Source organism: Panthera leo, chromosome C1 (assembly GCF_018350215.1).
Source record: "Panthera leo isolate Ple1 chromosome C1, P.leo_Ple1_pat1.1, whole genome shotgun sequence".
Lineage (NCBI taxonomy): Eukaryota > Metazoa > Chordata > Mammalia > Carnivora > Felidae > Panthera > Panthera leo.
This window is the reverse complement of record NC_056686.1, coordinates 78331043-78343786: the sequence shown is the minus strand read 5'-3', so window position 1 is coordinate 78343786 and position 12744 is coordinate 78331043. Positions and strand designations below refer to the sequence as shown.

At 36.9% G+C, this 12744-nt stretch overlaps 1 protein-coding gene across 3 annotated transcripts in view; it reads left to right on the top strand.

Annotated features, from left to right (window-relative positions):
• The window catches only part of DIPK1A (divergent protein kinase domain 1A), a 106797-nt gene that overhangs the window by 87245 nt on the left and 6808 nt on the right, over positions 1-12744 (top strand). For all 3 annotated transcript variants that reach the window (XM_042952850.1, XM_042952851.1, XM_042952852.1), the window contains exon 3: positions 11120-11227. In XM_042952850.1, the coding sequence (XP_042808784.1) occupies positions 11120-11227 (108 nt within the window). The remainder of the gene's footprint in view (positions 1-11119; positions 11228-12744) is intronic.

Genomic DNA, 12744 nt, shown 5'->3' with positions numbered 1-12744 from the left:
TTTTGAGACCGAGAGAGACAGAGCATGAATGGGGGAGGGTTGGAGAAAGGGAGACACAGAATCCAAAGCAGGCTCCAGGCTCCGAGCTCTGAGCTGTCAACACAGAGCCGGATGCGGGGCTCGAACTCACGGACTGTGAGATCATGACCTAAGTGGAAGTCGGATGCTTAACCGACTGAGCCACCCAGGCGCCGCCCCCTCCCCCATCTTTCTGTATTTTAACACAAACTTCAAGAGATCTAAATCTCCCTAAAGTTTGAGAATCTCTGTTGTAAAACTGTTAACTCCAAGTACTTCTTTTTACCCCCATTATGAAAAGATAAGGAATATTTCATATTTTAGCCAATCCAAATATTTTAAATACCTTCAATTTCACCATAGATAGTCCATTTCTAACATTCATTCACTACGATATTTAACAAGCTAAAAATTTCGCCAATATGATCCTAATTTGGTAATTAATAAAATCCCCCAAATGGGTCAATCTTAGTCAAGATGTGGACAATAGAAGCATGTATTACCTTGGAGCATGTGCTTCCTTATTACCTGACTGGGACTCTTGTGGAGCCCCTATACATTCCTGGACTAAAAACAAAAATATCACACTGTGTACACTGAATAATTTTAAAGTATATTACAGATGTTATAACAGAAGGGAAGGAAAGAGTTGAGAGGGTTCTTGTGTGTGTGTGTTTGTGTGTGTGTGTGTGCATATGCATACATGTAGGGAGAGGAAAAGAGAGTCTATGATAAGCACAATTAATGGTTGAGAGAAAGAATTCAGGAAGAGGGGAAAGGAGAGAGGCTGGAGATACAGCGAGAGTGCAGAGAGTGGTGAAGATTAAAAATAGCTGATATAGATATTGGAGAGCGCACTGACTAGACTTGGAGAATTTTCAGGCACTGGTTAAGAGACCAACTCTGCTGTTTTGTCCTAAAGAGAAATTGTAAGATTGTCTAAAATACATTTTTATAACATGTATCTTAGAAAATGATTTAAGACCTGGTACTTATACATCTATTTGTTGTTATCACCCCTTGAGGTAGTTTCCACAGTTCATGAAATTATTCCTTCAGCACCAATGAGTTTTGCAAAATTTAGCTGAGGAGTGCCATCTTCCGGTACAATTAGGTATGTGCAAGCAAAGGCAGAGTATGGGAGAATCCTCATAGTAATAATATCTTAGAACTGGAAAACCTTTAATGTTTTTTGCTGAGTATCCTATTGTGAAGTTGAACTCCTTTATAATCTGTATCTTTTTAGTTAGGAGATCAGATTGCTGACAGTGATTATAGGTTGTGTGTATGACCATGCCTGAAAAACAAACAAAACAGTATGTGGCCAACCAATCTTTTCATATAAGCTTGTGGGAAATTTGCTTTTGGTTTGTGATAGAAGCCACAAGTTGAAGAGCCTGTTGTCTGTGACTACCTCTTTGATGCAGGGTTGGCTTGAAGCCTTTGCTCAAAACAAGAATCTGATTCTTATAGCAGAATGTCAGACTTGTCTTCACTGCTTAACAGTTTACCAGTAAGATACTGATTTATTCTTTTTTTTTAATGTTGAATGGATTATAGAAAATTACTAATTTTATCTTCAGTGAGGTTTTGAAATCAAAACCATTATGTTTTTTATCATCGTTATATATATATATATATATATATATATATATATATATATATATATATATATATATAAATTTTTGAGAGAGAGAGCACAAGCTGGGGAGGGGCAGAAAGAGAGGAGACACAGAATCTGAAGTAGGCTCCAGACTCTGAGCTGCAGCACAGAGCCCGATGTAGAGCTCAAACCCACAAACCATGAGATCATGACCTGAGCCAAAGTCTGACGCTTAACTAACTGAGCCACCCAGGTGCTCCTTATCATGGTGATTTAATAAACATTTACTGAATACTTAAAATACTAAACTCTCTTCTGTATGCTAGAGAAAAAGGGGAGGTTCAAAGATGAATATGACTTTGTCTCTGCCTTTCCACCAGGGAAGATAACATGAACATAAATGATGTTAGATCTGGGAATATAAAGAAGGAAGGGAGGAAGAATATAGTATCAGGAAGGAAATATACAGTCTCAAGATTATTCATTGGCAATAATGTTGTGGAAAGGGCCACATTTAAATCTTGACCTGGAGCAGGTTATGAATCGAGTGTTCCTCAAGATTCAGGAGCCAAATCTCAGGACATTTGATCCTTTAAGTCCTTTAAGTCCTGTTCCAGAAGCTCTTCACAACAGAATGTGCTATTTCTGCATGAAAACCAAGAACACAGTTCATTTATTCATTTGTTCAGCAAGTGCTTTTTATACACATTTGACTATGTGTCAGGCATTGTGCAAAGTCCTAAGGAAACAAAGATGGAAGTTCTGGCCCTACTTTGAGTTGCTTATGCAGAGGGAATGAATGTGACCAGAGCCCTTTGGCAGGAACAGTGTGGATGGACATCTGACCCAGCCATTATTAAATCTGCTCTACATGTTTCTCTCCAAGATTAAGTCATTCTGGTTCTTTTACCTCAATCACTAATTAAAAGCACGGCTCTGGAGGCAAACTATCTCGCTTCAGATTCTAGCACTACCACTAACCTGCTCTGCAAATTCCTTAACCTCTGTTGCCTTAATTTATTTATTAATAAAATGGAGATAAATGATGGTAACATCTATTTTATTGGGAGGTTGTGAGGATTAAAGAGTTATACACAAAAAGCTATTAGGATAATGCTGAAATACAGAAAACAATATGACAAATACCTATGGAGCTACCATCTACCTAACAAACCTTTTGCCATATTTGCTTCATTTTTAAAAGGGAAAAGCATCACAGATCCAATTGAAGCTCTCTATCCTTCCTGATATTCTCCTTCCTCCTCCCTAGGGGTAACCACCATCTTGAATTTGCTGTGAGTCCTTACCATCATATTCTATACTTTCAGTATATGTGTACAGGGACATAAACAATATATAGTATTGCATTGCATGTTTCTAAACTTTTTTTTTTTAAGAGAGAGAGAGAACATGAGTGGAGGAGAATGACAGAGGGAGAGAGAGACAGAGACAGAGAGAGACAGAGACAGAGCATCTTAAGCAGTCTTCATGCTCAGCACAGAGCCCAACGCAGGGCTTGATTACACAACCTTGGGATCATGACCTGAGTAAAATCAAGAGTTGGACACTCAGTCAACTGAGCCACTCAGGAGCCCTGTATGTTTCTAAACTTTAATTAGTGATATTAAACTGCACCTATCATTTTGTAACTTTTTCCACTTGACATTATGTTTTCAACATTTTTCCATGTTCTTTCATTTTAAGTACTGAGTTCTTTTGAGTTAATTACTGAGCTAATTACTGAGTTCTTTCATTTTAATTACTCTTTAGTCTTTCAATGTATGAATACACCTCATTTTATTCAGCCATTCTCCTGTTGATGGACATTTGTGTTGTTAACCATTTTCCACTTAGAAACAGTACTACATCCTAAATGGCACCTTGAGGTCCTCCTAGACTGTACTTTGAGCTGAGACTTTTGGAGGGAAAGATTTTTCATTATGGGTTCAATTTTTTTTTAATGTTTACCAGTCTTATTCAGATTTTCTGTTTCTTCTTGCATCTTTTCTATTGTCTCTATTTTTCTAAAAAAACTGTTCATTTCAAATGTATTGCCATGTATTTATATTATTCACTATCCCTACCTTTTCTTTCCTAATAATCCTTATTTGTGCCTCTTTTTTTCATGATCAGTCTTGTTAAAGGTTTATCTCCTTTGCTAAAGTTTGAGAACTGTTGCTATTATTGATCTTTTTCTTTTTTTTTATTAACTTCTGCTTTTTTTTCTTCTTCTTTTGGAGGTTTACTCTGTTATTGTTGGGGTCTTTTTTAAGCCTCTTTAGTTGAATGCTTACTATTTATATTCAGTTTCTTATCTTTTTTCATCATTGCATTTAAAGCCATAAATTTCCCTCTAAGAACTCTTTTAGCTGCATCTTACAAGTTTTAATATGTATACGTTTGTTGTTGTTCGTTCTAAATATTCTGCATTTCCATTGTGGTTTTTTCTTTAATCCACAAAATAGTTAGGAATGTGCTTTTTAGTTTCCAAACATGTCTGTTTATGTTTACATTATTTTTGTTGTTGATTTCTTATTTCTTTGTGATCAGAGGATGTGGTCTATGTGATCTAAATTCATTAGAAACTCTAACCTGTAACCATAGGAGGTTTTGCTGCATCTCCTGAGTAAGGCCTCAGAACTCCCACCATCTTCGCCTTAGTAAAGACATATGCCAGTGAAATTGCTGGCCATCTGCTACAAGCAGATAATGTTTATACCAAACAGATGGTTCTGCATTCCCTAAAAATCCCCAGAGGTTGACCTAGGGAAGGAAGTATCAAGCATCTCCCATGTGATCCTCCCCAAACTGGGGTGTAGGAACTAGATTGCTCTGCTCCTCCTATAAAAGTGAAACCTCATCTTCTTGGTTACAGCCAGGTCTGAAGGAGAAAGCAAGCACGGTGGAGGCTTATCCAGGAGCTTCTCTGGTAGTGACAGCTGAAGGGCAACAGCCCCCAGGTGTTGGCGTTTAACTCTACACATGGGCAGAGCACTCCATCCCTGCCAGGGCTATCCTTATCCTCCCAGCAAACTAGAAAGTATTGGTAGGGGGGCCCAGGAGGCAAGTGTAAGGAACCTGTGCTGACCTCTTCAAGCATTGAGTACTTACCAGACTCGACTGTGCTTTGGCTTTTTCCTTGGGATCAATGAAAAATTTAAGCCCCCAAAATGAAAGGTTCAAGAAATTATCCTCAGTCCCTATCCCACACAAGAGAAGCCCAGGGTTGGCCTTCTAGTAGGTTGCAATGTATCAAGAACCACAGCTGGGCAAGACTGATCTGTGAGCTACATCATGTCATCAGACTGAGGGAACCAGACAGACACAGAGAACCATCAAAAGGTAATTGCAGAAACCAGAAAAGAGCAAGAGATCTAAAGCAGAGATTGGGAGATGAAGGTCAGAGGAATTCTTACAACTATAGGAATATACCATAGCCTTCTATTGTTATTTTAATTGGTTAATTCCTTCTTTCTGCTTTCTTTGGATTAATTTTTTTTTCCAATTTCTTGAATTTTTAATTCATTTGTTTTGTTCTTTGCTGTTTGTTAACATAATTAAGACTTCAAATTCTACTCTAAATTGTTCTTTAATTTTATCATTAGTTTTATTTTTAGTTTCTGATTTTTTAAAAAATTATCATTGTTATTTTCTAGACACTTAAATTTTCTTTTTTTTTTTTATTTTTTTTTTTATTATTTTTTTTTATTTTTTAATATATGAAATTTACTGTCAAATTGGTTTCCATACAACACCCAGTGCTCATCCCAAAAGGTGCCCTCCTCAATACCCATCACCCACCCTGCCCTCCCTCCCACCCTGCCCTCCCTCCCACCCCCCATCAACCCTCAGTTTGTTCTCAGTTTTTAACAGTCTCTTATGCTTTGGCTCTCTCCCACTCTAACCTCTTTTTTTTTTTTTTTTCCTTCCCCTCCCCCATGGGTTTCTGTTATGTTTCTCAGGATCCACATAAGAGTGAAACCATATGGTATCTGTCTTTCTCTGTATGGCTTATTTCACTTAGCATCACACTCTCCAGTTCCATCCATGTTGCTACAAAAGGCCATATTTCATTTTTTCTCATTGCCACGTAGTATTCCATTGTGTATATAAACCACAATTTCTTTATCCATTCATCAGTTGATGGACATTTAGGCTCTTTCCATAATTTGGCTATTGTTGAGAGTGCCGCTATAAACATTGGGGTACAGGTGCCCCTATGCATCAGTACTCCTGTATCCCTTGGATAAATTCCTAGCAGTGCTATTGCTGGGTCATAGGGTAGGTCTATTTTTAATTTTCTGAGGAACCTCCACACTGCTTTCCAGAGCGGCTGCACCAATTTGCATTCCCACCAACAGTGCAAGAGGGTTCCTGTTTCTCCACATCCTCTCCAGCATCTATAGTCTCCTGATTTCTTCATTTTGGCCACTCTGACTGGCGTGAGGTGGTATCTGAGTGTGGTTTTGATTTGTATTTCCCTGATAAGGAGCGACGTTGAACATCTTTTCATGTGCCTGTTGGCCATCCGGATGTCTTCTTTAGAGAAGTAGACACTTAAATTTTCAATTTGAACTTTCTCTTTGATTCTCAAGAATTAAAAGAACCTTTAGTGGCACATGGGTAGCTCAGTTGGTTAGCATCCAACTCTTAGTTTCAGTTCATTCTCCTTCTCCCATTTCTTTGCCCCTCTCCACGTCCCTCTCTCTGTCTCCAAATAAATAAACATTTAAAAAAAATAAAATAAAGAACATTTAATTATGTATAGATAGATGTTTTATTAATTTCAAGTTTTATCATATTGTGATTAGAGAACACTGTTTCTGCCATATCTACTGTGTGGAATGTATTAAGATTTTCATCTAATTTTGTGTTTTTTTAATGTTTATTTATTATTTATTTTGAGAAAGAGAGAGCATGCGAGCAGGGGAGAGACAGAGAGAGGGAGGGAGAGAGAGAATCCCAAGCAGGCTCCGCACTGTCAGCAGAGCCCAACTCAGGGCTTGATCCCACCAACCGTGACATCATGACCTGAGTAGAAACCAAGAGTCGGGCTCTTAACCAATTGAGCCACCCAGGCGCCCCTTGGTCTAATTTTGTAAATGTTCCATGGACATTTGAAAAGTCTGTTCTCACAGCAATTAGATCTACTTTATTATTCAGGCTTTCTAATTCTTTTATATCCTTTTTTTCATACACCTTATCTGTCATGGACTAAGAGAAGTCAATTAGGCTCTAATGTCTTTGTTTATTTCTTTTTTTATTTCTTACAGATTTTGCTTAATAAATTTTAATACTTTATTTGCCTTATAGAAACTCATGACTGTAATATCTTCATTGTGGATTGTATGTTTGATCATTGTAAAGAGCCTTTTTTTTTTTTTTTTTTTTTTTTTTTGCCTTATTTAATGCTTTCTTAACCTCTGACATCAACCTTGTCTGGTATAAGATTGTGATTTAATTATGTTTTCCTTGCATTTTCCTGATATACCTGTACTATCTTTTATCTTTTATTTTCAACTTTTTTGACACTGGTTTCTGAAGATATTTTTATTTCAGTAGATGAGATTATCCTGTTGACATTTATAGATATGACTTAGTTCTGTATCACATTTTATGACCTACTTTCTGTTTTTAAGGATTCATTTGGTTTGTATCTTTCTCTAGATGGTGTATATTTCTTTGTTTTATGCATTTTCCTTCTGATTATTTATGAAGGTCTGTATTCTGTTTTTAGCTCTTCTAATGTTTGTCTTTATTTTATAACTTTTAAAAACATACTTTATTTTTTTTTAAGTTTATTTGAGAGAGAGCGAGAGACAGAGAGAGAGAGAGAGAGAATGCTCACACAGGCACACGTGAGCCGTGGAGGGGCAGAGAAAGGGAGAGAGAGAATCCCAAGCAGGCTCCATGCCATCAGCGCAGAGCCCAATGCAGGGCTTGATCCCAACAGTGAGATCATGACCTAAGCCAAAATCAAGAGTTGGACAATTAACCGACTAAGCCACCCAGGAACCCCTATCCTCTATTTCTTTAGACTAAATCTACTTCTTATGAGCAGTGACCAAATTATAATTCCATTCATCTCATCTCCTTTACTCCGCCTAATTTTAATCAATATATTATTGTTATTAGTTCTTTTAGTGATCATTGGTATACTTTTGAATGTACCTCTATATCTGTTAATTGATTTATAAGATGTAAATGTTATCTTTGACCTTGAATATTAAAAATAAAGAGGGGCGCTGGGTGGCTCAGTCAGTTGGGCGTCCGACTTCAGCTCAGGTCATGATCTCGCAGTTTGTGAGTTCAAGCCCAGCGTCAGGCTCTGTGCCGACAGCTCAGAGACAGGAGCCTGCTTCGGATTCTGTGTCTCCCTCTGTCTCTGCCCCTCCCATGCTCATGCTCTGTCTCTCTCTCTGTCTCTCAATAATAAATAATCATTTAAAAAAACTTAAAGATAAAGAAATCAACATCCTTTTGCCACCTTCCATCTTCCTACATCTTCCCTTCTTAGTTTTTGTTAATTTTATAACTTTTGCTGGTATAGTTTGTAATATAAACATTCTGAGTAATATATAAAATAGTTATTAAGAGAATGAGCTCTGGAACCAGACTGCCTAAGTTGGAATCTTGACTTTATCATTTTTAGGTGTGTGACCTTGAGCAGATTGCTTAACAGATATTTATTTGTTTCCTTGTTTTTACAATGGATATAACAATAGGTTCTACCTCACAGGTTTGTTTTCATGATAATGAATGAAAGTATAGCACTAGAACAGTGCCTGACACATAATGAGCATCTAGTAATTATAAGATATTGCATTAATTATTATGAAGTAGATTTCCAGTTTTGTTTTCATCCCAGTTCTATATTTCAACTGACTACCATGTTCAGGTTCTCTGTTCATCTCTTGGTTGCCTAAAATCCATTCTCAAGTAGTTAAGAGACACTAATGGCAGGGGCACCTGGGTGGTTCAGTCGGTTAGGCATCCAACTCTTGATTTCAGCTCAGGTCATGATCTTGCAGTTCATGGGTTCAAGTCCTTGGGCTCCCATGGAGCCTACTTCAGATTTTCCCTCTGCTCCTCCTCTTCTCTCTCTCTCTCTCTCTCTCTCAAAATAAATAAATAAATAAACCTTAAAAAAAAAGAGAGACACTAATGGGAGTTATAATTTCTAAACCTTTTATGTTCAAAAACATTTGATGCCTTTTACTTGAAAGGAAGTTTAGTATGTAAAATAATAGTACCTACTATTGAGCACTTATTAAAATCACAGGTGATCTGTATTCATTATAATATCATTTTACCTCATAATAATGCTATAATTTTATTTTTATTTTTTTAAGTAAGCTCTATGCCCAATGTGGGGCTTGAAATCACCATGAGATCAAGAGTTGTATGCTGTACAGACTGAGCCAGGCGCCTCCTTCATAATAATGCTATAAGTCAACTATTACGTGTATTATTCATATCCCCTTTCACAAATGAAAAGGCAAGTCACGCTTCCTTTCTCAGACTTTGCTGGCATTGAACCATTATCTAACATTGATGTGGCTGTGGAGAAATCTGAGGCCAATCTCATTTATTTCCCTTTAAAGATGCCTTGATCTTTTTGCCTGAATGCTCAAAGGATTATTTATTTTTGAAGTCTAGTAAAATTCAGTGGGATATGTCAGAAGGGTCATTCTGTGTCGGTTTTCTTGGGACATTGTGTGTTCTTTCAGTCTGTGAAGTGTGCTTTCACTTACACGAAGTTGCCTTGAATTCTACTTTGAATATTTTTTCTTTTCCACTTGTTCCATTCTCCTTCAGGTGGACATGCTGGATATCCTTTATCTTCTGTATCCATAATTTTGCCTCAAATTCTTTTTAGTTCTTTTTAAATTTCCATTTCCTTTTTCTCACTTTTCTTACCTAGCCCTCGTTTAAGTCTAACTGTGTTGTTATCCTTGTCTTCCTTCTTCTTCCGCCCCGTTTATAATATGGCTTTAATTTTTAGGATCTTTTCCTTTTCTTCCTTCCTGAGTTCTGCTAGCTTATTTCACAATTCCTTCTGTTATCTCATCATCATTTCTGCTTTGAGGTCTTATTTTTTGAACGGTTTCATTAAGTCCTTTGAATTCACAGCCGTATGCTTGATCTGCTTCATGGCAACGTATTTCTGGAAAATTTATTTTTATAACATTTCATTTCATTTCATTTCCTCCTTTTTCTTGTAGATTTGCTGTGTAGATCTTGGTTTCCTTGGTTATTACTTGTTACTAAACAAAAAGAGTTCTTCCTCAACCAGTTACTTACAGGAAGCAACTGGACCAGTGAATTGTATTAGTAATGAGGCTGCTATGGTCCAGAGTGTGTGTGTGTGTGTGTGTGTGTGTGTGTGTGTGTGTGTGTGAAAAAGAGAAAAAAAGAGAAACATAGAGACAAAAATATTCACAAAGATTGGTTTAGCTAATGTTATCTCCCCAGCAGATGCTCATAATATACTTTCCCTCAACCCATTTCATTAACAGACTGCCTCCAACATAGGTAACATTTTTAAGGAATTTATCATTCAGCACTGCCTTGTCCTCCTACTTCATGATGGCAAATAGAGTCCTTGAAAGTTCCCACAACTTGTGCTCCCTTAAACTTTCATTGTAAGTCAGGGTGGTGGTTCTGCCCCTCAAGTGTACCATCTGTTTGGTTCTATGCCAACTTTGAGAAGTAAAATCACAGCAGTTATTTAATCTCAACATACTCTGGACTCTGGTATAATTTTCATTGAATTTGGTAGGCCATCCTCATTAATTGTGCCTTAGGGTTACCTTGGTACCTTATCTTATTAAATATGGAGTTTGTGTTTATTTTCCTTATTTTCTTGTTTTTGGGTGATCTCAAGGATGACAAGATGACATCATGAGCTAATTTTATTTTGTTATTGTAAAATATTTTGGCATTTTTATTTTTAAATGTTTATTTATTTTGAGGGGTGAGGGAGGGACAGGAGGGAGGCAGAGGGAGAAAGAGAGAGAGACAGGCAGACAGAATCCCAAGCAGTCTCCATACTGTCAGCGCAGAGCCCAAATGGGGCTCAAACTCACAAACCATGACCTGAGCCAAAGTCAAGAATTGGATGCTTAACCGACTGAGTCACCCAGGCACCCCATAAAATATTTTGGTACTTTAATTTTTTATTTTAAAATTAGAACCATTTTTTAAGAGTGACTATAATCTTAGAGCAGGTAGCATACCACCTCAGACCCTGTTAAGTGCGAAAAATAGCTTCCAGTTTTTTGCACAATATAGTCCCAACAAGATCTCTCCTCATCATATAGCAAGTAAGAGCAAAGCTCTGGATTCAAGTTCAAATCTGTCCAAATCCAGAGCCTGAGTTCTTTTCATCATAGAACTACATCTTAAAGAATATAGATATCTCTTTACAGTGTCTTTATTATGTTTCCTCTTATAAACATTTTTCATTAACTACTGTGTTTGTTTCCTGGTTTTTAGTGTGACAAGTACAAGACTGGAGTTATTGATGGACCGGCATGTAATAGCCTTTGTGTTACAGAGACTCTTTACTTTGGGAAATGCTTATCCACCAAGCCCAACAATCAGGTATGGACATTATGAATAAACATTCCAGACTGATAGTGCACTCTACTTTTACCTTAAATTAACGTATTATTAAAAGAATTCTTGAACCAGAGCTTTAGGAAATTTTATATACTTTAATTTTGTATGCTTTGATTCACTCATCCAATAGATATTAATCCTTTATTCCCAGTATATTCCAGACACTTTAGTTGTTAGGAATATAGTGGTAATTGAGATAGATAAGATTACTTCCATTATGGATCTTATATTAATTAATAGTGACTGATTCTGGGGTATGGGATTAGGGAAATGGAAACAGAGGAGTTTTGCCTTTCATCTTTCTGTGTAATATGACTTTAAAAAATTTACTTCTAGCTATAAATGCTTACATTAAGAAACAAGAAAGATCTCAAATCAACAACCTAACTTTACAACTTAAGGAACTTGAAAAAGAACAAACTAAACCCAAAGCTAGCAGAAAAAAATAAGTAATACAGATTACAGGAGAGAGAAATGAAATGGAGAATAGAAAAACAATAGAAAAAAATCAATGAAACCAAAGGTTGCTTCTTGGAAAATATCAACAAAATTGACAAACCTTTAGCTAGATGGTCTAAGAAGAAAAGAGAAGGCTCAAATTTCTAAAATCAAGACTGAAATGGGGATGTTACTATTGATTCTATAGAAATAAAACGTATTAAATGAGTACTATAAACAATTGTACACCAGGTTAAATAACCTAGATGAAATGGACAAATTCCTAGAAACAGAAAGCCTACCAAGAAATAGAAAATCTGAATAGACCTACAACTAGGAAGGAGATTGAATTAGTAATCAAAAGTCTCCCAACAAGAACAGCCCTGACCCTTCACTGGTGAGTTGCCTTCACTGGTGAATTCTACCAAACATTTAAATGCTTCTCAACCTTTCCCAAAAAATTGAAAAGGAGGGAATACTTCCTAACTCATTCTGTGAGGCCAGCATTACCCTGATACCAAAGCCAGATAAAGACACTACAGAAAATCTACAGACCTTGTGAACATTAATGCAATATCCTCAACAAAATACTACCCAACCGGGGTGCCTGGGTGGCTCAGTCGGTCAAGCGTCCGACTTTGGCTCAGGCCATGATCTCACAGTCCGTGAGTTCGAGCCCCGCGTCAGGCTCTGTGCTGACAGCTCAGAGCCTGGAGCCTGCTTCAGATTCTGTGTCTCCCTCTCTCTCTGACCCTCCCCCGTTCATGCTCTGTCTCTCTCTGTCTCAAAAATAAATAAACGTTAAAAAAAATTAAAAAAAAAATACTACCCAACCAAAATGAATGTAATAAAAAGATCATACACTGTGACCAAATAGGATTTATTCCTGGAATGCAAGGATGGTTCAAGATACAAAAATCAATCAATTTAATACACTAGATTAACAGAATCAAGGGGAAAAAAACCCTGGGATCATCTCAGTTGATGCAGGAAAAAAGTATTTGACAAAATTCAGTACCCTTTCATGATAAAAATACTCAACAAAGCAGGAATTAGAAGGC